This window comes from Arachis ipaensis, chromosome B9 (assembly GCF_059453495.1).
Source record: "Arachis ipaensis isolate K30076 ecotype BB chromosome B9, ASM5945349v1, whole genome shotgun sequence".
Taxonomy (NCBI): domain Eukaryota; kingdom Viridiplantae; phylum Streptophyta; class Magnoliopsida; order Fabales; family Fabaceae; genus Arachis; species Arachis ipaensis.
In genome coordinates this window covers 105089076-105115676 of record NC_142444.1, presented here as the reverse complement: position 1 = coordinate 105115676, position 26601 = coordinate 105089076, and the positions used below count along the sequence as shown (strand labels likewise).

The window sequence follows — 26601 nt, the reverse complement described above, 5'->3', positions numbered from 1 at the left end:
AAGCAACTAACTCACTGACTCACTAACTATTTGAATTAATTCCTCAACTGCTCTAACCATACTCTTCCATTAACCAAGAGTATTTTACTTGTTTGTTGCCTGTGCTGTGTTCTTGTATGACAGGTAAGAGAGGAGAGACATCAACTCCTCCATATACCGAACCAGAGAGGACCCTTCATAGACTTAGAAGGGAAGCAAGAGGGAAGAGAGTACTGGGAGAAGAAGAATCTGAAGGAGAATCTGAGGACAATTTTGAGGAAGCTCTAGATCTCAACATGGAAAGAGAAGTTCATAACCATGGGAGAGCTGATGGAAACAATGCCATTCCCGAGAGGAGGGTTCTTGGTTCATACGTAAACCCAACATCTGAGAATTGTGGTAGCAGCATTCAGAAACCACCCATTCAGGCCAACAATTTTGAGCTCAAACCACAGCTAATATCACTTGTGGAGAATCATTGTTCATTTGGTGGGAGTGCTAATGAAGACCCAAACCAACATCTCAAAAAATTCCTGAGAATTTGCGACACTGTGAAGTCCAATGGAGTCCAGGAAGATGCCTATAAACTGCTTTTGTTCCCATTTTCCCTTAGGGACAAGGCAGCTAAGTGGCTGGAATCATTCCCAAGGGGGAGCCTAACAACATGGGATGAGGTGGAAAGCAAGTTTCTGGCACGTTTCTACCCCCCACAAAAGGTCAATAGGCTTCAATCTGAGGTTCAGACTTTTAGACAACAAGATGGTGAAACTCTCTACGAAGCATGGGAGAGGTTCAAGGATTTGACAAGGAAATGCCCACCAGACATGTTCCATGACTGGGTGCAATTGCACATTTTCTATGATGGACTTTCTTATGAATCAAGGAAGGCTGTAGACCATTCATCAGGAGGTTCATTGAACAGGAAAAAGACTGTGGAAGAAGCCATTGAAGTGATTGAGACAGTGGCTGAGAATGAGTACTACTATGCATCAGAGAGACACAACACTAAGGGAGTCATGGAGCTGAACCATGTTGATACAATTCTAGCCCAAAACAAGGTGTTTGCCAAGCAACTAGCAGAGCTCACCAGGAAATTAGAAACAAAGCAAGTGGCTGCAATACACACACAAGATCAAGAGGAAGCAAGCACTGAAGGAGGTGATTGGGAAGAGGCCAATTATGTAGGAAATCTACAAAGGCAACCATATGATCCACATTCCAACACTTACAACCCAGGCTGGAAAAACCACCCAAACTTTGGGTGGGGAAACCAGCAAAACCAACATAACAAGTCCACATACCAAAACTCCAACCAAAGATCATATCAAGCCACACAAAACACTTACTCCCAACCATCATATCAAGGCCAAAATAATCGACCTACCCAACCTAATCCGAACCAACAATTTCAAGATCAATTAAACAGGATAGAAGGAATGCTTGCAACCATGGGTCAAGACATAACCGAATTGAAAGCCTTTAAGGAAGAAGTAATTTCCAACTTGCAAAACCAAGGAGCTGCCATCGAGAAGCTAGAAAATCAAATTGGGTATTTGTATAAGCAAACCCCTGGGCCAAGCGTTTCTCATGCTGCCAAGGCTATTGCAAGGGAAGAATGTAAGGCCATAACCCTCAGAAGTGGAAAGGAGCTGAAGGAGATCTCAAGGGAAACCACAGAGGATGAAGCAAAGAAAAATGTGAGAAACAAGGAACAGGGACAATCTTTTACACCGTCTGCAACAAAAGAAAAAGAAAAAGAGGTCCTGAAGCCGTATACACCCAAAGCACCATATCCTCAACGTTTGATGAAAAGTGAAAAGGATGGCCAATTCTCCAGATTTTTGGAGATTTTCAAGAAGCTTCAAATCAACATCCCGTTTGCTGAGGCAATAGAGCAAATGCCACTCTATGCAAAATTCTTAAAGGAATTAATGACCAAAAAGAGAAGCTGGAGAAATGAGGAAACTGTGTTGTTGACTGAAGAATGCAGTGCCATCATTCAACACAAATTGCCTCAGAAACTGAAGGATCCAGGCAGTTTTCAAATCCCCTGCATCATAGGAGAAGTCATGGTGGAGAAGGCCTTGTGTGACTTAGGGGCCAGTATCAATTTGATGTCTCTAACAATGATGAGAAGAATGGAGATTGAGGAAGTCAAACCAACAAGAATGGCCCTCTAATTGGCAGATCGAACTTTTAAATTCCCTCATGGGATAGTTGAGGATTTGTTGGTAAAAGTGGGAGATTTCATATTCCCTGCCGATTTTGTGGTGTTAGATATGGAGGAAGAAGCCGAAGCTTCAATAATTCTGGGAAGACCCTTCCTGGCTACTGCCGGAGCCATCATAGATGTCCAAAAGGGTGAGCTCACTCTTAGACTGCATGATGAGAAATTGGTGTTTAACGTATTCAAGGCAATGAGCTATCCATCAGAATCACTAAAGGAATGCATGAGGGTGGATGTAGTGGACATTGCAGTACAAGAAACCTTTGAGGAAACAACAAAGGAAGTGGCAGAGGAGGAGTTCACCAAGGATATTGAGGATAGTGACATCAAGGCTGCTGAAACAACCATACCAAGCATGCCAGAGAGAGTGAAAGAAGAGAAGGAAGCACCAAAACCTGAGCTCAAAGCATTGCCCCCTAATCTCAAGTATGCATACTTGGGTAGTAATGAGAGCTATCCTGTTATCATTAGCTCTGCCCTGAGCCAAGAACAGGAAGAAAAATTGATCAATGTGCTACAAACTCATCAAGACGCCATTGGATGGACCCTAGCTGATTTGAAGGGGATAAGTTCATCCATATGCATGCATAAAATCTTGTTAGAAGAGGATGCTAGACCCTACATTCAAGCTCAGAGAAGATTGAATCCCGTCATGAAAGAAGTGGTACAAAAGGAGGTCATGAAGTTATGGCAAGCAGGGGTAATCTACCCCATTTCTGATAGCCCATGGGTTAGTCCCATCCATGTAGTGCCCAAGAAAGGTGGCATAACTGTGGTGCCAAATGAGAGGAACGAACTCATACCCACAAGAACTGTCACTGGGTGGAGGATGTGCATAGACTACAGGAAGCTCAATGAAGCCACCAGAAAAGATCATTTCCCACTCCCATTCATGGATCAGATGCTTGAAAGGCTTGCAGGACATGCTTACTATTGCTTTCTGAATGGATACTCAGGCTATAATCAGATAGTAGTTGATCCTAGAGATCAAGAGAAAACATCATTTGTTTGTCCATATGGAGTTTTTGCTTATAGACGCATGCCCTTTGGATTGTGCAATGCACCTGCCACTTTCCAAAGATGCATGCTGTCCATCTTTTCAGACATGATTGAAAAATTTATTGAGGTTTTCATGGATGATTTTTCTGTGTTTGGAGATTCTTTTCCTAGCTGCCTACACCACCTTGCCTTGGTGCTTAAGAGATGCCAAGAGACCAACCTAGTATTAAACTGGGAAAAGTGTCATTTCATGGTCACAGAAGGAATAGTCCTTGGCCACAAAATCTCGAATAGAGGCATTGAGGTGGACAGAGCTAAGGTGGAACTCATTGAAAAATTACCTCCACCAAGTAATGTCAAGGCAATTAGGAGTTTTTTGGGACACGCTGGCTTTTACAGAAGGTTTATTAGAGACTTTTCTAAAATAGCCAAACCTTTGAGTAACTTGCTTGTCTCTGATACACCCTTTGTATTTGATAAAAATTGCATGCTAGCCTATGAACTTTTGAAGCAAAAACTTTCCTCTGCACCTATCATTGCCCCACCTGATTGGAACTTACCTTTTGAACTGATGTGTGATGCATCAAACCTTGCTGTTGGGGCAGTGTTAGGACAAAGGAAAGACAATTTGGTACATGTGATTTATTATGCCAGTAAGGTCTTGAATGATAACCAAAGGAATTACACAACCACTGAAAAAGAACTCTTGGCAATAGTCTTTGCATTTGACAAATTTAGATCCTATCTCATTGGATCTAAAGTCATTGTCTTCACTGATCATTCAGCTTTAAAATACTTACTTGCTAAACAAGAATCCAAACCAAGACTTATTAGATGGGTTCTTTTGTTGCAGGAATTTGACATTGAAATCAAAGACAAGAAGGGTGTAGAGAACAAGGTGGTAGACCATTTATCAAGGATACCATGTGAAGAAGGAAGCGCACAAAGCACACATATAAATGAGTGCTTTCCTGATGAACAACTCATGGTAATTCACAAAGCACCCTGGTTTGCAGACATAGCGAACTTCAAGGCGACTGGGAGTTTGCCGTTGGAATTTAACAAGCATCAAAGGAAGAAATTGGTAAATGATGCCAAATACTTCATCTGGGACGAACCATACTTGTTCAAAAAATGTTCGGATGGCATACTCAGAAGATGCATATCAGAGGAAGAAGGAAGGGAAGTCTTATGGGACTGCCATGGCTCCACTTATGGAGGACATTTTGCAGGAGAAAGAACAGCAGCTAAGGTGTTGCAGTGTGGTTTTTATTGGCCCACTATCTTCAAAGATGCAAAGGAACTAGTGAAGCACTGCCATGAATGCCAGAAAGTGGGGAACCTGCCAAGAAGAAATGAAATGCCACAACAATTCATTCTGGAACTTGAATTGTTTGATGTATGGGGGATAGATTTCATGGGACCCTTCCCCACCTCATACTCAAATAATTACATCCTTGTGGCAGTAGACTATGTCTCCAAATGGGTTGAATCAATAGCAACTCCAACCAATGATAATAAGGTAGTCATGAACTTCCTCAGAAAACACATTTTTTGCCGTTTTGGGGTTCCAAGAACAATCATCAGTGATGGAGGAAGCCACTTCTGCAACAAACCATTAGAGGCATTGCTTCTAAAATATGGAGTCAAACACAAGGTAGCCACACCATACCATCCACAGACAAGTGGGCAAGCCGAAATATCTAATAGGGAACTCAAAAGAATCCTGGAAAAGACTGTGGGAACTTCAAGGAAGGACTGGTCGATTAAGCTAGATGATGCTCTTTGGGCATATAGGACAGCTTTCAAGACACCAATTGGAATGTCTCCTTACCAACTAGTATATGGAAAAGCTTGCCATTTGCCACTGGAGTTGGAGCACAAGGCATTCTGGGCCTTGAAACTCTTGAACTTGGACAGCAAAGCTGCTGGAGAAAGAAGGATGTTGCAAATTCAAGAGTTGGAAGAATTCAGAGCTGAAGCTTATGAGAATGCCAAAATTTACAAAGAAAGAGCAAAGAAGAAGCATGACAGCAACATAGCCCCAAGGAAATTTGAGGAGGGACAAAAAGTATTGCTCTACAATTCTAGGCTGAAGCTATTTCCAGGGAAGCTAAAATCAAGGTGGTCTGGACCATTCCTTGTCACCAAAGTCTCCCAATATGGACAAATAGAAATCATGGAAGAAAAGTCACAACGAACCTTCACGGTGAATGGTCAAAGACTCAAACATTACTTGGGAGATGTGGAGGAGAAGGACAAAGTTAAATATCACCTCAACTGAGGCAGCTGACCGTCAAGCTAATGACGTTAAAGAAGCGCTTGTTGGGAGGCAACCCAACCTGAGGTAATACTACCTTGCTGTTTCTTTTATTTGTTTCAATAAAAAGGTGAAGTAGTTTCTGTGCATTGCAAGGAATTAAGTTTGGTGTTTCACACCAAACAATGAATTCGTGGATCAATAATTCAAAGGGGAATGTGTGACTCCAAGTTTGGTGTTCCACCACACAGATTAACTGAACACAACAACCTTTGAATTATATGAAAGGAACAACCATTCTAAGCAATCATAGAAATGCTTAAAATCCTTAGTAGCAACTTCATTCCAAGGAGAATTCAAGGACTCAAAGAGCAGAGGAGTAAGTAGAAGACTAAGTTTGGTGTTCACACACCAACTTAAGACTCAGACACTTACCCATATATAGTTGAGCTAACCACTCAAGTGCTTGAGAAGCAAGCAACTTCATCACTCTTTGCAGGAAAGGAAACAAGGATCTTAGAAAGAGCATGAAACAACAACTAGGAGAAGAAGGAGAAATCAAATTGTTTCCTGGCAACAAAGAGAAAACAAGGAATTTCACAAGGTGGTATTGTTCCTTGACAATTCTTTAAAAAGGGCAAACAAAAGCATGCTTGTTCTGATTTAAACTGTAATTGTTGAATCTTTCTGGAATGTGAAGTTTTTAGTATGAGTGTCTGTTTATTGCTTTGAATAAAGTGAATGCCTAGATGTTTGGATATAACTTCACCTTCTTAAACAAATGCTTGCCATGCTTGTTCTGTTTCCAAAAATAAAAGAAAAGTTTGAACAAAAGTAACTTGGCTCAATTAGTGACAAATCAAGTAGAATTAAGTGGTGGTATGCATGCTTGATTGTTTAGTCAGATCACTGGAATTAAAGTGTGGAATTATCATTTTTTGTGTAGAAATTGAAAACTGTCTATGGATCTTGATAAATAAATGTCTTTGGCCATGAAAAAGAAAGAAAAAGAAGAAGAAAAAGTCACTAAAAAAAGGCAACCAAAAAAAAAATTGAGAAAATAAGCTAGGCACCAATGGTTTGAACTTCTGAGACAAATGCCTGTGGTGTTTATGTATTAAGGATATGCTTGGATGAATAGGTTCTAAGGAGTGTTTCAACACTTGGTAACTTGGGTTAACTAACCCGGGATTATCAACCAAAAGTCCATTATCAAGAGCAACCTAAATACAAAACATTTAGTCACACAAAGAGGTGCTGGGCACCAATGTCTCAAGAAGAAATGTGAACTAAAATGCCTGCAGTGGATATGTGTAGTGCACTGATAAGAAAAAGAAAATGCCAAAGGCGTGTGCAACACATGACACTAAGCAAACAAGGAGCAAAGGAGCTCAAAGAAAAAGAAAAGAAAAACAAAGAAGAGAAAAGTGCCAAGGACATAAGTGTAACAAGAGGCCATAGCAGTGTTTGATGGATGCAATGAAAAAGTGATAATCTTACCTGATAAGAATGAAAAAGTGATGCTGCAACTTTCTGCATAAAACCCTTCTGATGAACTTAAAGTGCTTACTAATATAGCCAATGGAATTGCTTTCTGTTTCATACTTTCTTCTCAAATAACTCAGGACTTGCTTAGGGACAAGCAAGTATTAAGTTTGGTGTTGTGATGCCAAGGCATCTTAGGCGAGTTTCACTAGCATTTTTCTGTTAGTTTTAGTTGTTTTATGCACTTTCTTGAGCTTAAAGTAACCAAGAATGGTTAAATGAATAACAAAGCAATGAACCATCCAAACAGTATGATTTTTATGCAAATTTCATGAGTTTTTAGTTATATTACTTGAATGCTATGAATGGAAGATTCTCATGAAAATTTGCAAGACTTTGATGCAGTTGTTTGGATGATTTCAGGGAAGAAGAGGCTAGGCAAGGAAGCAACAAAAATCAATAAAGGAAGCTTGAATATCACATGTGGAGTTTAAGTTCCAGTTTAAGCTTAAACTGGAACTTAAACGCCAAAATCATGAAAGCTGAGGAAAGGGTGAAGGTGGCGTTTAACCTCCAGTTTAACCTTAAACTGGAAGTTAAACGCCAGAAATGGGAAATGTACCAGGGAGCCATTTCCACGTTTAAGCTCCAGTTTAACCTTAAACTGGAGCTTAAACGTGTTCGACCAAGTTTTCTCCTCCAGGGTTGCTTTCTCCATTTCCACGTTTAAGCTCCAGTTTAACCTTAAACTGGAGCTTAAACGTGTTCGACACCTCCAGGGCTACCTTTCTCCGCTTCCACGTTTAAGCTCCAGTTTAACCTTAAACTGGAGCTTAAACGTGTTCGACCTCCAGGATGGCTTTCTCTATTTCCACGTTTAAGCTCCAGTTTAACCTTAAACTGGAGCTTAAACGTGTTCGACCTCCAGGATGGCTTTCTCTATTTCCATGTTTAAGCTCCAGTTTAACCTTAAACTGGAGCTTAAACGTCTTCGACCTCCAGGGCTGCCTTTCCTATCTCCACGTTTAAGCTTCAGTTTAACCTTAAACTGAAGCTTAAACGTGTTCGACTAAGTGACCCTCCAGGGCTGCCTTCTTCCATTTCCACGTTTAAGCTTCGGTTTAGCCTTAAACTGAAGCTTAAACGTGCTTCCACAAAAGGCATCACTGGAAGTGTCTGGCGTTTAAGCTGCAATTTAAGCTTAAACTGCAACTTAAACGCCACTATTAGAAAAGGTTTCTGGGCCAAAAATATTGCAGTTTAAGTTAGCATTTGAGCACAAACATTAACTTAAACTTACTCTGGTATGAAACCCAATTGAATATCATGGTTTATGGATTGGGCCTGAAGGATTGATGAGTCTGGAATTTCAATTTGTTGAGTCATGTGTCATTACTTGATTATCACTAAGTTGGCTCAATGAATGTTACAGAATTTGGATCAGCAGCCTCATCAAGATTATGGATCATAAACCCAAAGCAAAAGGAAAGCAGGGAGAGGCCTCAAAGCCCAAGAAACACAACAGAAGCTCAATGTAGAAAGTGTATAAATAGGATAGAATTTAAGTTAGGACGGACTTTTCATTTTGGGGAAGTTTTCATACTTTTGTAATTGAATTCAGAGCTATGACTCACTAAACCCCCTTTCATTGGGTTAGGGAGCTCTATTGTAATTCAATGAATCAATAATAGTTTATCTTCTTCTTCAATCTTTTCTCTTGAATTTTGTTAGAAAGCTTCTCGATCTAATTCCATTGGGTAGTTGTCTTGGGAAAGAAACTACCCATAATTGGAATCCTTCGGAACCTTGGGAAAGGAATGGAGGATTCATGCTAGAGAAGCTTTCTCACAGTGAATTGGATTGGGGTTTGGATGGATATTGTGACATGTAATCCTACCAAATTGTGGTTCATGAAACTGTGTGGTATAATCAGTGATCGAGCATCATCTCTTCTTATGAACATTTAAACCAAGGGATTGGGAATTTGTTTGTTTTTAGAGAGAATTGGTGAGCCAAGGGATTGGGATCCAATCATATAAGATTGCCAAGCAAAATTCAATGAACGCATTGGTTGAGGAAGAGATAAACATGTTTTGATTCGGAGATCTCAATATCTCCTATAACCCAATGAATTCCCCATCTCCGATTTCCACCTTCTCTTTACATTCTGCAACTCAATTCATGCAATCACCCCCATTCCCTTTTAATTTCAGCAATTTAGCTTCTGCTCTTTAATTCATGCAATTTAAGATTCCGCCATTTCAATTTCTTGCCATTTACGTTTCCCGCCAATTTTACATTCCGCAATTCTCATCTAATTCTTGATTCCGCTCAACTAGACACACTTCTAATCCGAATTGCTCATTCAACCAATCCTTGTGGGATTCGACCTCACTCTATTGTGAGTTTTTACTTGACGATAACCGGTGCACTTGCCGGAAGGAATTTTGCCGATCGTGCAATTTCCTAAATCGTGGCATAACTAGTTTATGCGCATCACATGCTAATGTTTAAGTGTGGGGAGGTTGATAAACTACTATTTTATGGTTTATCTTGTGTTTAATTGAGTGGTTTCATCAAGTCTTTACCCACTTATTCATATGATTTGCATGATTTTACAATCCCTTCCTAGTTTTGTTCTATGGTTGAAAACTTGCTTCCTAGAGATCTTTAATTTGTATATTTTAATTCTCCTTTATACCATTCGATGTCGTGATCCGTGTGTTAAGTGTTTCAGGCTTTATAGGGCAGGAATGGCTTAGAGAATGGAGAGGAAGCTTGCAAAAATGGAAGGAACACAAGAAACCAAGGAAACAACCAGCGAGCACCGACGCGCACGCATGGCTCACGCGAGCGTGCGGAAAGGAGAAATTTGCAGCGACGCGTGTGCAGGTCTGACGCGTACGCATGGATTGGAATCTGCACAAGGACGCGTGCGCGTGACTGACGTGTACACGTGACACGCCAAAACAACCAGCGACGCGCACGTGTGACTGACGCGTACACGTGACATGCGCGATCTGCAAAAGTAACAGAAAATACTGGGGGCAATTTCGGGTCGAGTTTTGACCCAGTTTTTGGCCCAGAAACACAGATTAGAGCCAGGGAACATGCAGAGACTCAACACAGATTCTCATTAGCGTAGTTTTAGGTTTTTAGATCTGAATCTAGGGAGAAAATTACTTTTCCTCTAGGTTTTCTTTACATTCATAGTTTCATAGTTTATTGCTTTTCGCTTTTGGGATATTGAAGAGTCATCACCTCCGTTGAAGATACTATTCTAGTTTGTTTCCTTACTCTTTTATTTATTCCATATTCTTAATTCTTGTTTAAAGTTACAATTGGATTATTTTCATGGATTGTTAATGAAAAGGATTACTTTTATATTTAATTAAATTGCAGTTATTGTCTATCATGCCTTTCTTTTATTCCCTATTTAATTCTATGCAAGTAATTTTCATGTCAATGGAGTAGATTTCCTACTTGACATGGGGTTGATTAAGAAGAGACACTTGAGTTGGAATACTCAAGTGATTAGTTAAATTGGAAGTTATTGGCTAATTCTGTATTTACTAACGCTAGACCTTCCCAAGGAAGAGGACTAGGATTTGCGAATAAGAGTTAGCTCAATCACTTGACTTTCCTTTGTTTAGTAATGGTTAACTAAGTGAAAATAACAACCTCTTTATACTACACTCGAGAAAATTCCAACAAGGATAGAACTTCCGATTAATCATTCTCCCAGTCAAGGCTTTTTAATTAGAATATATATATATTTCTCTTTTAAATTACAATTATTTATTTTCTGTCATTCAACTATCAAAATTCTCGGAAAACTCCTGATTAATAACTTATCACCCTTTCTAGCAACTCGTTGGGAGACGACCTGGGACTCATACTCCCAGTATTTTTATTCTAAATTTTTGTGACAACCTTTCTAAATTGATGAGGCGGATTTTTGCCGGTTAAGAGCTATACTCGCAACGCTGTTCTATTATATTATAATCTCTTAATTGTTCTAACTTCTGCCACGCATCAATTTTTGGTGCCGTTGTCGGGAAGTTGCAATTGTGTGCTAAATTATTAATTAGTGTACATATTTTTATTTTTTTATTTGCATATTTTATTTTATTTTATTACCATGAGCTATATGTTTCTTTCATTGAATGACGTGTTCGTTGCCTGATCCGAGCTTAGCCGCATTTGATCTTGAAATTGAAAGAACTCTTTCACGTATTAGGTGAGCTCGGCGTCGGTTAGCCTCTGAGGGTGGTGAAGTGATTGTTATCGATTCACCAGTCTCATCTAAGGGCAAATCTGAACTGCCATCTGAGGAAGAAACAAGCTCCTTTACTACTGATTCAGTTGATTCACGTGAAGATAACATGGCAGCACCCAGGAGGATTACTCTCCAGGAAGCTGGAGTTCCAGATTTTACACTGCAGCCGTATCAAGTGCATCATCCAACTCTGGCTACAGATTTTGAGCTGAAGACTGCGCTAATCAACTTGATGCCCAAGTTTCATGGCTTATCTGCTCAGTAGCCTATCAATCACCTCAGGGATTTTCAGATAGCCTGTTCTACTGTTAAGCGTCATGGAGCAAATGAAACTTCTATTCTGTTAACCACCTTCCCATTTTCTCTTGAGGGAAAGGCGAGGGAGTGGTACTACTCCCAACCTGAAGTAACTGTCACCAACTGGGATACGCTCAGGAAAGAATTCCTGGAAAAATACTTTCTAGCTGAAGTTACAGATAGATTGAGAAAAGACATCTCCTGCATCGTTCAAGGTGAATCAGAAACTCTTTATGAGTACTGGGAGCGTTTCAAGAATCTTTTGGACGCATGCCCTCGTCATATGATTGAAAGTTAGTGTTGATCAGCTACTTCACTCAAGGCATGAAGCCTCGGGATAAGACTACACTAGATGGTGCTAGTAATGGTTCTCTGAAAAAGTACAAGACCGCAGATGAAGCATGGCAACTGATCAGCGACTTTGCTGAGTCAACCAGAAATCACAGGCACAGGAACAGCCAGTCAAAGACTGTTGCAGAGGTTTCCTCTAGCAGTGAGACTACTGCCGTTACACAAGCTATATGTGAAATGACCAACCTACTGAAGCAGATGCAGTTGAATCAACAACAACAACAATAGTCTCCCCCACTACAACAAAGCCAACAGCTGGTCCCCCAAAGAGTATGCGAAATATGTGCTGATTATAGTTATTATACTGATGAATTCCCGCAACTCCAACAAGAGGACAACACCGTGGCAGCTACTCATAACTTTTATGACCGCCCAAATCAAGGATACAATCAACAAGGCGGGAACTACAACCAAGGTGGGAACTATAACCAAGGGTTGTAAGACAACTCTAACCAGGGTTGGAGAGATAACTACAACCATGGTTGGAAGGACAACTATAACAGAGGAGGCAGAGACAACAATGGAAATCAGAGGTGAAATAACAACAACAGACAGCAGAATTAGAACTAGCCTTACAGAGCACCTCACTTAAGGCAGTCCCAAGGACCCCAGCACAACCAACAACAGGCCCCTCAGATCACTTATCCGCCTTCCTCATCAAATGATGAGATGCTTCGTTCTCTTGCACAAGGACAACAAGACATGCAGACTACACCGAACTCCACTCTAAATGGTTTGAATGCCACTTTACAAGCCCTCGTCTCCTGGATAGATTCATTACCTGCTTCCACCAACCAGCCTTCAAGCTCCAGTGGAATTCCTTCTCAACCCTTACCCAATCCCAAGGGTGGCATCAATGACATCACTTTGAGGTCTGGAACTACATTGCAAAAGAGGACCCAGGAGGAGCCAAGCCCACAAAAACACACCCCAGTTGAAGACCTAGTTGAAATGGAAGATGCTGAAGAGGAAGAGGATGTACAAGACATAGATGAACAAGACATAGTTGAAGAAGAAGCGGTTCAGCCAAGGAATGGAGCACCAAAGGATGCAGAGGCTGCAAGTGGCATCATTCCTATCCCATTTTTCTACACCTTGCAAGGAAGCCCAGGAAGCAGATGAAACTTGATCCCAAAATGGTAGAAAATTTCAAAAAGGTTGAGGTAACTGTTCCCCTTTTTGATGTTATTCAGCAGGTACCTAAATATGCAAAGTTTCTAAAAGATTTATGCATACATAAAGAAAAAATTAATGAATTAGAAACTATTCCTTTAGGTAGTTCTATATCTGCTTTAATGGGAGGTATACCTGAAAAATGTAGTGATCCAGGTCCATGCATGGTTAACTGTACCATTGGAGGTGTAATATTTTCTGACTGCATGTGTGATTTAGGAGCGTGTGTTAGTATAATGTCATTGTCTATATATGACACTTTGAGGCTCCCTCCCTTAAAAAGGTCGGCAGCTCGTTTTGTGTTAGCAGATAAAAGCATTATTACAATAGTTGGAATTGCTGAAGATGTACTAGTGAGCATTAAGGGGCTCACATTTTCCATTGACTTCTATATCTTGGAAATACCTACTAATGACTCGGGAAGACCATCACCAATCCTGCTTGGAAGACCATTCCTGAAGACTTCAAAGTTCAAGCTGGATGCATTCTCAGGAACTTACTCATTTGAGATAGATGGCAGAGCAGTAAGTTTCAGCTTAAATGAAGCTATGAAGCCCCTTCTGGAAGATCATTCTATCTTCCAGTGCGACATCATTAATGAAACTGCAGCTGAAGTTCACCAAAAAGAAGCAAAAGAGAAGCACATGGAGCAAGGTCCAAGTGTGGGGACACCCTCTGAATATAATGAGGACACTTTGCCATTATCATTAGCTCAAGATAATCCAGAGCCTAGCCATAAGAAGAAATTGGAATTGAAGCCCCTTCCTCCACACCTCAAGTATGCTTACCTTGAGGATAATCAGAAGTTCCCAGTTATCATTGCAAGAGAATTCACTTCCCAACAAGAGGAGCAGCTACTTAGTGTGCTGAGAAAACACAAGAAAGCAATTGTGTGGAGCTTGGTGGATATAGTAGGCATCAGTCCTCAAGTTTGTGAGCACAGGATATTCTTAGAAGAAGGATCAAAGCCTATCCATCAACCCCAGAGAAGATTGAATCCCACCATCTTAGAAGTTGTCAAGAAAGAAGTGACCAGGCTACTTAAAGCAGATATTATCTACCCCATCTCAAATAGTGAATGGGTCAGTCCAGTACAAGTGGTGCCCAAGAAGTCTAGAGTCACAACAGTAAGGAATGAGCATGGAGATCTCCTGACAACTAGAGTGCAGAATTCATGGAGAGTTTGCATTGATTATAGGCGTCTCAACCAAGCTACTTGCAAGGATCATTACCCCTTTCCATTTATTGATCAGAAAGATTGATCGCCTGTCAGGTAAATCCCATTACTACTTTTTAGATGGTTATACAGGCTATTTTCAAATTCATATAGCTCTTGAAGATCAAGAGAAGACTAATTTTACATGTCCCTTTGGAACGTATGCATATAAGAGGATGCCTTTTGGCTTATGTAATGCACCGGCTACTTTCCAAAGATGCATGATGAGTATCTTTTTAGATCTTATTGAGAACTGTATGGAAGTTTTTATGGATGATTTCAGCGTATATGGTGATTCCTTTAACCTTTTCTTGGATGGTTTAGCTAGAATATTAGACAGGTGTGTTAGTTCAAACCTTGTACTGAATTTTGAAAAGTGTCATTTTATGGTAAAACAAGGGATTGTGCTAGGACATGTTGTCTCCGATACTGGTATTTCTGTAGATCCAGCAAAGGTAGATGTCATTTCTAGTTTACCTTACCCCTCCTCCGTGAGGGAAGTCCATTCGTTCCTTGGCCATGCTGGTTTATATAGGAGATTCATTAAGGACTTCAGTAAGGTAGCATTACCTATATCCAGACTACTGCAGAAAGATATTGAGTTCGAGTTCAATGAGGATTGCATGCAAGCATTTGATAAGCTGAAGATCGCCCTGACTCAAGCTCCAATCGTGAGAGGACCAGACTGGAGCCAGCCATTTGAGATTCTGTGTGATGCCTCCAACCATGCAGTAGGAGCAGCGTTAGCTCAGCGCGAAGGTAAGGATCCTTTCGTAATTGCTTATGCGTCTAAGACCTTAGACGCTGCTCAGTCTAATAACACTACTACTGAAAAAGAGCTTCTTCCTATTGTTTTTACTCTAGATAAATTCTGAGCCTATTTACTTGGTACTAAGGTAGTAGTGTACTCAGACCATGCAGCTCTAAAATATTTATTAGCTAAAAAAAAGTCCAAAACAAGGCTAATACGTTGGATACTGCTGCTGCAAGAATTTGATTTAGAAATTAAGGATAGGAGTGGTAACCAGAATTTAGTGGCAGACCACTTGAGTCACCCTGAGCACATTAAGGATGACTCTACTCCTATCAATGATGCTTTTCAATTTGATAGCTTGTATGCAGTATCTGAAATAGTTCCTTGGTATGCACCTGTAGCTAATTATCTAGCTGCATTCATAGGTTGCATTGCATTGCATGAGTCTTACTTTTCCCTACTCATTTATTTTATCTCCTTGAGCTAAGCATGAGGACATGCTAATGTTTAAGTGTGGGGAGGTTGATAAACCACTATTTTATGGTTTATCTTGTGTTTAATTGACTAGTTTCATTAAGACTTTACCCACTTATTCATATGATTTGCATGATTTTACAATCCCTTCCTAGTTTTGTTCTATGGTTGAAAACTTGCTTTCTAGAGATCTTTAATTTGTATATTTTAATTCTCCTTTATACCATTTGATGCCGTGATCCGTATGTTAAGTGTTTCAGGCTTTATAGGGCAGGAATTGCTTAGAGAATGGAGAGGAAGCTTGCAAAAATGGAAGGAACACAAGAAACCAAGGAGATAACCAGCGAGCACCGACGCGCACGCATGGCTCACGCGAGCGCGCGGAAAGGAGAAATTTGTAGCGACGCGTGCGCGTCCCTGACGCGTACGCGTGGATTGGAGTCTGCACAAGGACGCGTGCGCGTGACTGACGCGAACGCGTGACATGCGCGATCTATAGAAATAACAGAAAATGCTGGGGCGATTTCGGGCCGAGTTTTGACCCAGTTTCCGGCCCAGAAACACAGATTAGAGCCAGGGAACATGCAGAGACTCAACACACATTCTCATTAGCGTAGTTTTAGGTTTTTAGATCTGAATCTAGGGAGAAAATTACTTTTCCTCTAGGTTTTCTTTACATTCATAGTTTCATAGTTTATTGCTTTTTGCTTTTGGGATATTGAAGAGTCATCACCTCCGTTGAAGATGCTATTCTAGTTTGTTTCCATACTCTTTTATTTTTTCCTTATTCTTAATTCTTGTTTAAAGTTACAATTGGATTATTTTCATGGATTGTTAATGAAAAGGATTACTTTTATATTTAATTAAATTGCAGTTATTGTCTATCATGCCTTTCTTTTATTCCCTTAATTCTATGCAAGTAATTTTCATGTCAATGGAGTAGATTCCCAACTTGACATGGGGGTTGATTAATAAGAGACACTTGAATTAGAATGCTCAAGTGATTAGTTAAATTGGAAGTTGTTGGCTAATTCTGTATTTACTAACGCTAGACCTTCCCAAGGGAGAGGACTAGGATTTGCGAATAAGAGTTAGCTCAATCACTTGACTTTCCTTTATTTAGTAAGGGTTAACTAAGTGAAAATAACAACCTCTTTATACTACAGTCGAGAAAATTCCAACAAGGATAGAACTTCCGATTAATCATTTCTCCAATCAAGGCTTTTTAATTAGAATATATATATTTTTATTTTAAATTACAATTATTTATTTTCTGCTCACAAAATTCTCGGAAAACTCCTGATTAATAACTTAGCACCCTTCCTAGCAACTCGTTGGGAGACAACCTGGGACTCATACTCCCAGTATTTTTATTCTAAATTTTTGTGACAACCTTTCTAAATTGATGAGGCGGATTTTTGCTGGTTAAGAGCTATACTCGCAACACTGTTCTATTATATTATAATCTCTTAATTGGTCTAACTTCTGCCACGCATCATAACCCCAGCCAAAGCTTCTGCGGCCACGACTTCTTCAAATCCTTCTGCTGAGATCGACCATTCCCAACCTGATCCGGATTGTGAAATTCTTAATTGTGAGGATGGGACTGTGGACGCCATCCCTGTGAATATGATTCCTCATTCTTCTGCCACTGACGCTGTTATTGGGGAGTCTTTGCACCCTTTATGATTTATGTGTTTTTATCTCAACAGCCCGACTTGTGGGCTTTTGAACTATAGTTTTTGTAACTTTGTTTATAACTTAGTTCCTTTGACTGTTAGTTGCTTCTATGCAACTTGGTAGATAAACAACGTACTTTTGAACTCGTGAGGTCCTCTTTCTAGGTTGACTCCTGAGTCTTTTTAATGATTGCTGTGTTTCTTTTGGTATGCTGATTATTGTTTTGAAACCTTTGCAAAAATAGATCTTTATAGAGTGTTTGTATTATGCTGCCCGCCCTCTTTTTAGATTATTGTTTTATCTGTCCTTTGGTTGTGCGAGATGACCCGCTAGGGGCTGACATGTTCAATAACCTTTTGGTGTTTTGGTAGAACCCTTTTGGTTGATCATTGAACAATCTTAATAGCCTTGTTGTGGAGCCGTGGCTCCTTGAGTAAAGTTGCTTTCTTTTAGTAAAGGCTTTGGGTGGTCGACTTTGTCGGCTTGAGATACCGCTTTCATTGGTCGACTTCTCTTAAGTTATTTTTAGTAATACATTTTTAGTAAGACCTTGTCATGCCACTTTTTATGGATTACTTTTTATAACTTTGTGCATTTGATGGGTTGGATCCGACTTCTTCTTGTCGACTCCTTTTGAGTGATTCTTAGTAACCCATTTTTGCTCGAGCCTTGCCAAGCCTCTTTCTATGGATTTAATTTTTATAACTTGTTGTGTTGATGGGTTGGGTCCGACTTCATCTTGTCGAATCCTCAAGTTATTTTTAGTAACCTATTTTTAGTAAGACCTCGTCAGGCCACTTTTTTATGGATTATTTTTTATAACTTTCTGCATTGGTTGGCTTGGTCCGACTTCTCTTTTGTGGGCCTTCTTAAGTTATTTTTAGTAATCCATTTTTAGTAAGACCTCGTCAGGCCACTTTTTATGGATTGCTTTTTATAACTTTTGTTGATTGCTTTGTCCGACTTCTTTGTCGGTACTTCTTAAGTTATTTTTAGTAGTCCATTTTAAGCCAGGCCTCGTCAGGCAACTTTTTATGGATTACTTTTTATAACTTCCTGCATTAATCTGTTTTTGTGGCTTTCACCTTGCCGACTTTCTTGTAATCGGGCGATAAGTTTGATTCTCATCTTGCTGACTTTGTCGTGATCGGACGATAAATTTGATTCTCATCTTGCCGACCTTGTCGTATTCGGGTGGTGAATTCTTGCACTCAGATTAATACATCTTGGTAGATAGCCTTTTATTGAATCTGAAAAGCTTTATTCAAGTAAAAAATATCAAATAGACAAGAGTATATACATATAAGTGCTTACCTTTCTAGTTTGGGCAATTTTGTAGATCTTGGCTTGGCACCTCATTAAAAAACCTTTTCAGGAAAAAGAGTGCACCTTGACCTAAGATTTTTATCACTTTCTAACTATAGTACCTCAGGTTACATGCATGCCATGACCTTGGTAGCTCTCGCCCTTCCAAGTTGGACACCTTGTAGTAACCTTTTACTAGTACCTCTACAACTCGGTAAGGTCCTTTCCAGTTAGCTGCTAGCTTCCCTTCTCCTGATCGACCTGCTTCGATGTCATTTCGGATTAAGATGAGATCATTGTTGACAAAGCTTCGCTGGACCACTCTCTGATTATACCTTGAAGCCATTCGACGTTTTACCGCTTCCTCTTTAATCCGAACTCTTTCTCGGACTTCTAGAAGTAGGTCGAGCTCTTCCCATTGAGTTTGGGAATTGGTATTTTCATTGTAGAGGATTATTCTAGGAGATCCTTCCTCTATCTCTACTGGAATAATTGCCTCCATTCCGTAAGCAAGTTGGAAGGGTGATTCTCCTGTGGTGGAGTGTGGAGTTGTTCGATATGCCCATAGGACTTGTGAGAGCTCTTCAGCCCAAGCTCCCTTTGCACCTTGTAATCTTCGTTTTAACCCGGCTAGTATGACTTTGTTGGCAGCTTCTGCCTGTCCATTAGCTTGTGGATGTTCTACGGATGTGAATTGGTGCTTTATTTTTATGTCGGCTACCAAGTTTCTGAAACCTGTATCAGTAAATTGAGTGCCATTGTCTGTGGTGATGGAGTAAGGGACTCCAAACCTTGTAATAATATTCCTATATAGAAATTTCCGACTTCTTTGAGCAGTGGCATTGCCTAGGGATTCTGTCTCAATTCATTTTGTGAAATAGTCCACCCCACAATAAGGAATTTTACTTGTCCAGATCCTTGGGGAAAGGGTCCGAGGAGGTCTAATCCCCATTTTGCGAACGGCCAGGGTGACGTTACACTGATGAGCTCTTCTGGTGGGGCGATGTGGAAGTTAGCATGCTTTTGACATGGTGAACACATCTTGACGAACTCTGTTGCTTTCTTTTGTAAGGTCGGCCAGAAGAATCCAGCTCGGAGTACCTTTTTGGAAAGAGCTCGTGCCCCAAGTGGTTACCACACATGCCACTGTGTACTTCTTCCAGGACCTCCTTTGTATTGGATGTCGGTACACATTTTAGGAGGGCTGTTGAGAACCCTCTCCTGTGTAGTACTGTGCTTCTCGTTTTAGACGCTTTGTCTCTTTCTTATCTGTGGGGGGTGTTTCTGATTTGAGGTATTTGATTATGGGGGTCATCCACCCCTGATCCTGACCTGATATGGTTAGGACCTTTTTTTCCTCTAAGATTGATGGGCTTTGCAATGTTTCTTGGATGAGGCTTCTATTATTGCCCCCTGGTTTGGTGCTGGCTGGTTTTGAAAGTACGTCAGCTCAAGCATTCTGTTCTCGAGGTACATGTTGGATCTCATATTCCCCTAGTTGTTGGAGCTGTTTTCTTGTCTTGTTGATAAACCGAAATTTTGTGGTTTATCTTGTGCTTAATTTGGGTGGTTTATCAAATTTTCTCACATTTATTCAATGAATTAGAATGATTTTGCAATTCTCCCTTGATTTGTGCTTAAATGTGAAAACATGCTTTTTAGGCCCTAAAATTGGTGATTTTAATTCACTTTAATTCCATTCGATGCCTTGATGTGTTTGTTGAGTGACTTCAGGTTTATAAGGCAAGTATTGGATGGAAGGAATGAAGAAAAAGCATGCAAAGTGGGAGAACTCATGAAGAAATGAAGGAACCGTAAAGCTGTCAAGCCCGACCTTCTGGCACTCAATCGACCATAACTTGAGCTACAGAGGTTCAAATGAGGCGATTCTAGTTGAGTTTGAAAGCTAACATCCGGGGCTTCGAAATGATATGAAATTTGCCATATTTTTCCAGACGCATAGGGGCGCGCACGTGCCATGTACGTGCACGCGCCGATGGAGCACGTGGGTCTACTTTAGTGAAATCGCCCCCAGCGATTTCTGAAGCATTTTGGGCCCAATCCAACTCATTTCTAATGCTATTGAACCCAAAGATTGAGGGGGGAATGAACCAAGTACTCATAGTTTAGTTTTTCATCATGTTTTAGCATATCCAGATATTTTTGCTATCCAGATATTTCTTCATAGTGGGATCTTTAGCTTGGTACTTCCCTTCTATTTGTGAGGTAACTATTTGAGAATCATTGAAGATGGTGAGCTTTTGAACTCCTACCTCGTTAGCCAACCTCAAACCAGCCAGTAACGCTTCGTATTCACGTTGATTATTTGAAGCAGAGAATTCGAACTTTAGTGAGAGTTCGATTTGAGTTCCCTGCTCGCTTTCTATTATCACACCTACCCCGCTCCCGGCCTTGTTTGAGGATCCGTCTATGTAAAGGTTCCATTTTGTGGGAGTTCCTGGGGTATCAGTGTACTCATCAATGAAATCGGCCAGATACTGTGATTTGATTACTGTTCGAACTTCATATTGCAAATCGAATTCGGACAACTCGACTACCCACTGCAGTATTCTCCCAGCTAAGTTTGTCTTCTGTAGAATGCCTTTTATGGCTTGGTTAGTCCGAACCTTGATAGTGTGTGTCTGAAAGTAAGGGCGAAGTCGTCGGGAAGTAAGTATGAGAGCATAAGCGAACTTCTCTATCTTTTGATAGTTTAGCTCAGCCCCTTGTAGGGCTTTACTGATGAAGTAAATGAGTTGCTGTCCACTTTCGTCTTCTCTAACTAGTGCTGAGGCTATCGCCCGATTTTCTACTACCAGGTATAGTACTAGTGCCTCTCCCTCCTATAGCCAGGTAAGAATGGGTGGTTTCCCCAAAAAACTTTTGAAATCTTGGAAGGATCTTTCGCAATCTTCAGTCCATTCAAACCTCTTTCCCTTCCTTAATATGGTGTAAAAGGGGAGGAATCTTATCGCCGAGCCGGCTAAGAACCTGGACAGAGCTGCCAGTCTTCCATTGAGCTGTTGTACTTCTTTAACGCAGGACAGGACTTTTCATGTTGAGTATAGCCCGACATTTATCTGGGTTTGCCTCAATTCCTCTCTGTGTGAGCATGAAGCCCAGGAATTTGCCAGCTTCTACCGAAAAGGTACATTTTGCAAGATTAAGCCTCATACCATGCTTTCTAATGGTGTCGAATACTTTTGTGAGGTCGGTCAACAAGGATTCCTCACTTTGTGTTTTTACCAGCATATCGTCGACGTAGACCTCCATCGGTTTCCTGATATGTTCTGCGAAGATTTTATTCATCAATCTTTGGTAGGTAGCTCCTGCGTTCTTGAGTCCGAACGGCATGATAATGTAGTAGTAATTTGCTCTAGGCGTTAAGAACGAGGTCTTTTCTTGGTCGGGTGGATACATTGGGATTTGGTTGTACCTGGAATATGCATCCATAAAAGAGAGGTACTTGTATCCTGAAGATGCATCCACTAGCGCGTCTATGCTTGGTAGTGGGTAGGGGTCTTTTGGGCAAGCTTTATTGAGGTCGGTGTAGTCAGTACACATCCGCCACTTCCCATTTGATTTTTTCACCAAGATGACGTTGTCTAGCCATAGTGGGTATTTGACTTCTCTTATGAATCCTGCCTCCAGTAAGGCTTGCACCTTCTCTTCCACAGCTTGGGACTTTTCTGGTCTGAGCTTCCTACGCTTCTGCTGTACTGGCCGAGATCCTAGGTATACTGCCAGTTTGTGGCACATTAATTTGGGATCTATGCCTGGCATGTCTGCAGCCTTCCATGCAAAGAGGTCGGCGTTCTCCTTTAGAAACTGTATCAGAGACTCCTTCAGGTCTCTTTTCAAGGTTCCCCCAACATTTGTCATTTTATCCTGAGTATCGCCGATTTGGACCTTTTCAATTTCGCCGTCAGGTTGTGGGCGGGATTTTTCGCGAGCTGGAACTCTCCCGAGTTCAATGGTGTTGACTTCCTCTCCTTTGGGATTGCCTTTAAGGTTCAAAGTTTCATTGTAACAGCGTCACGCAATATTTTGGTCTCCTTTTATCGTGGCGATCCCTTCCAGAGTTGGGAACTTCATACATAGATGTGAAGTTGAAACTACCGCTGCGAGCTGGCTCAATGTTGTCCGACCTATTAGGGCATTGTAGGCTGAGCTCACGTCAACTACTATGTAGTCTATGATAAGTGTCCTTGACCGGGTTCCCTTTTCGAAGGTTGTATGTATCGAGATATATCCAAGTGGTTGGATTGGAGTATCTCCCAGCCCGAATAAGCTATTTGGATATGCTCTGAGCTCCTTTTCTTATAGGCCGAGTTTGTCGAAGGTGGATTTGAACAAGATGTCCGCGGAGCTTCCATGGTCTAATAGTGTCCTGTGAAGATTAGCGTTGGCCAATATGATAGTAATGACCATGGGATCATTGGTGTACGGAATTGTGATCACACTTTTCACAACTCCGGTACAACTAACCAGCAAGTGCACTGGGTCATCCAAGTAATAAAACCTTACGCGAGTAAGGGTCGATCCCACGGAGATTGCCGGCTTGAAGCAAGCTATAGTCATCCTGTAAATCTTAGTCAGGTAGATTCAATTGGTTATGAGTTTAGATAATTGAAAGATAAATAAAACGTAAATTAAAATAAAGATACTTATGTAATTCATTGGTGGGAATTTCAGATAAGCGTTTGGAGATGCTTTGTTGCTTCTGAACCTCTGCTTTCCTATTGTCTTCATCCAATCATGTGTGCTCCCTTCCATGGCAAGCTGTATGTTGGTAGATCACCATTGTCAATACCTACCATCTGTCCTCTCAGTGAAAATGGTCCAGGTACGGTTTCTGTACGGCTAATCAACTGTCGGATCTCTCGTCTCAGATGAAAAATACCAGGCACAGCTACCGCACTGCTAATCATCTGTCGGTTCTCACTTGTGTCAGAATAAGATCTCTCTATCCTTTTGCACACTGTCACTGCGCCCAACATTCATGAGTTTGAAGCTCGTCACAGTCATTCCGTCCCAGATCCTACTCGGAATACCACAGACAAGGTTTAGACTTTTCGGATTTCAGGAATGCTGCCAATTGGTTCTAGCCTCTACCACTAAGGTTCTAATCTCACGGATTTGAATGCTCTTTTATCAGGAGAGGCAAGTCAAATCCGTGGATCAGAGACCCAAGAGACTATACTCCGGCTGTCGTCCAATGACTACGTTGAACATCATCTAGACTGCTTGTGGTTGTCAGGCACGCGGATCTTGGCTAAGCGAGTAACGAAGATAGTGGGTGATTGTCATGGGTCACCCCTTCATTCTGACTTAACTGAATTAAGTACGAGAGTATATCTTAGAGAAGAAGTAAGCGTGAATTGAAAGAGAAACAATAGTACTTGCATTAATTCATGAAGAACAGCAGAGCTCCGCACCTTAATCTATGAGGTGTAGAGACTCCACCATTGGAAAATACATAAGAGAAAATAGCCTAGGTATGGCCGTGTGGCCAGCCTCCAAATGTGAAAAATGGCATAAGCTATCTCCGAATACAATAGTAAAAAGTGCTATTATACTAAACTAGTTACTAAGGATTACGGAAAATAAGTAACTAAGTGCAGATAGTGCAGAAATCCACTTCCGGGGCCTACTTGGTTTGTGCTTGGCCTGAGCATTGAGCTTTACACGTGCATAGGCTTTTTCTAAAGTTAAACGCCAGCTTGGATGCCAGTTTGGGCCTTTAACTCTAGTTCTGGTGCCAGTTCCAGCGTTTTACGCCAGAAAAGGGTCTCTGGCTGGCGTTGAATGCCAGTTTGGGCCATCAAATCTCGAGCAAAGTAGGGACTATTATATATTGTTGGAAATCCCAAGATGTTAGCTTTCCAGCCCAATTGAGAACGCGCCAATTGGACTTCTGTAGCTCCAAAAAAATGCGTTTGAGTGCAGGGAGGTCAGAACCCAACAGCATCTGAAGTCCTTTCTCAGCCTCTGAATCAGATTTTTGCTCAAGTCCCTCAATTTCAGCAAAAAAATACCTGAAATTACAGAAAAACACACAAAATTATAGTAAAGTCCAGAAATGTGATTTTTGCATAAAAACTAATAAAAATATAATAAAAAGTAACTAAAACATGCTAAAAACTACCTAAAAATAATGCCAAAAAGCGTATAAATTATCCGCTCATCACAACACCAAACTTAAATTGTTGCTTGTCCCCAAGCAACAAAAAACAAAATAGGATAAAAAGAAGAGAAAATACAACAAATTTCAAAATATCAATGAAGCTTAGTTCCAATTAGATGAGCGGGACTAGTAGCTTTTTGCTTCTGAACAGTTTTTGCATCACACTTTATCCTTTGAAGTTCAGAATGATTGGCATCCATAGGAACTCAGAATTCAGATAGTGTTATTGATTCTCCTAGTTTAGTATGTTGATTCTTGAACACAGCTACTTTATGAGTCTTGGCCGTGACCCTTAGCATTTTGTTTTTGGTGTGGGAAATCGTGATTCACACTTTTCACAACTCCGCACAACAAACCAACAAGTTCACTGGGCTATCCAAGTAATACCTTACGTGAGTAAGGGTTGATCCCACGGAGATTGTCGGCTTGAAGCAAGATATGGTCATCTTGTAAATCTCAGTCAGGCGGATTCAATTGGTTATGAGGTTTAGATAATTAAAAGATAAATAAAACATAAAATAAAATAAAGATACTTATGTTATTCATTGGTGGGAATTTCAGATAAGTGTTGGAGATGCTTTATTACTTCTGAACCTCTGCTTTCCTATTGCCTTCTTCCAGTTATGCGTGCTCCCTTCCATGGCAAGCTGTAAGATCCTCTCAGTGAAAATGGTCCTCTACGGTTTCTGCACGGCTAATCAACTATCGGATTTCTCGTCTCGGATGAAAAATACCAGGCACAGCTACCACATGGCTAATCATCTGTCGGTTCCCGCTAGCATCAGAATAGAATCCATTGATCCTTTTGCACACTGTCACTGCACCCAACATTCGCAGGTTTGAAGCTCGTCACAGTCATCCCTTCCCGGATCCTACTCGGAATACCACAGTTAAGGTTTAGACTTTCCAGATCCCAGAAATGCTGCCAATGATTCTAGCCTATACCACAAAGATACTAATCTCACGGACTCAGTCCGTGTATTAGATATCCAAGAGATACGCACTCAAGCTGTCGCCCAATGACTACGTTGAGATCAGGTAGAACGGAAGTGGTTGTCAGGCACGCGTTCATAGAATTGAGAATAATGATGAGTGTCACGGATCATATCATTCTCCAGATTGAAGTACGAGTGAGTATCTTAGAATAGAATCAAGTGTGATTGAATAGAAAACAGTGGTAATTGCATTAATTCATGAAGAACAGCAGAGCTCCATACCTTAATTTTTGGGGTGTAGAAACTCCACCGTAGAAAATACATAAGTGAAAAAGGTCTAAGAATGGTCGAATGGCCAGCCCCAAAAACGTGAACAATGGTCTAAGCTCTAAAGTATGAAAACTGTATCAAGGTCCTCGAATACAATAGTAAAAAATGCTATTTATACTAAACTAGTAACTTAGGTTTACAGAAAATGAGTAACTAAGTGCAGATAGTGCAGAAATCCACTTCCGGGGCCTACTTGGTGTGTGCTTGGGTTGAGCATTGAGCTTTACACGTGCATAGGCTGTTCTTGGAGTTAAACGCCAGCTTGGGTGCCAGTTTGGGCGTTTAACTCCAATTCTGGTGCCAGTTTGGGCGTTTTACGCTAGAAAGTTTTAGGCTGGCTTTGAATGCCAGTTTGGGCCATCAAATCTCAGGCAAAGTATGGACTATTATATATTTTAGGAAAGCCCAAGATGTATACTTTCCAACGCAATTAAGAGCGCGCCAATTTGGCTTCTGTAGCTCCAGAAGATCCACTTTGAGTGCAGGAGGGTCAGAATCCAACAGCATCTACAGTCCTTTTTTAGCCTCTGAATAAGATTTTTGCTCAGGTCCTTAAATTTCAGCCAGAAAATACCTGAAATTACAAAAAAAACACACAAACTCATAGTAAAGTCCAAAAATGTTATTTTTGCATAAAAACGAATAAAAATATAATAAAAAGTAACTAAAA

The 26601-nt window shown here is 40.7% G+C and overlaps 1 protein-coding gene and 2 non-coding genes across 3 annotated transcripts; all 3 read right to left on the bottom strand.

The window, feature by feature from the left end:
* Positions 1–701: 701 nt before the first annotated feature.
* On the bottom strand, positions 702–805 carry LOC148545763 (small nucleolar RNA R71). The gene has a single exon (XR_015900798.1). It is a non-coding gene; the product is annotated as a small nucleolar RNA R71 (small nucleolar RNA).
* Positions 806–11707: 10902 nt separating this feature from the next.
* LOC148545762 (small nucleolar RNA R71) lies at positions 11708–11814 on the bottom strand. The gene has a single exon (XR_015901691.1). It is a non-coding gene; the product is annotated as a small nucleolar RNA R71 (small nucleolar RNA).
* Positions 11815–20623: 8809 nt separating this feature from the next.
* Positions 20624–21833, bottom strand: LOC148545761 (uncharacterized). Its single transcript, XM_088499091.1, has 2 exons — positions 21726–21833; positions 20624–21322 (listed from the first exon to the last, which is right to left on the bottom strand). Exons 1-2 carry the CDS (start codon positions 21831–21833, stop codon positions 20624–20626), a joined length of 807 nt encoding a protein of 268 aa, XP_088355217.1.
* Positions 21834–26601: the final 4768 nt, after the last annotated feature.

Coding starts and splice junctions, on each gene's coding strand:
- LOC148545761 (XM_088499091.1), bottom strand. CDS start 21,833: ATGCCGTTCGGACTCAAGAACGCAGGAGCTACCTACCAAAGATTGATG. Junction 21,323..21,725: donor TCTACGTCGACGATATGCTG/GTAAAAACACAA, acceptor ACCTGGCTATAG/GAGGGAGAGGCACTAGTACT.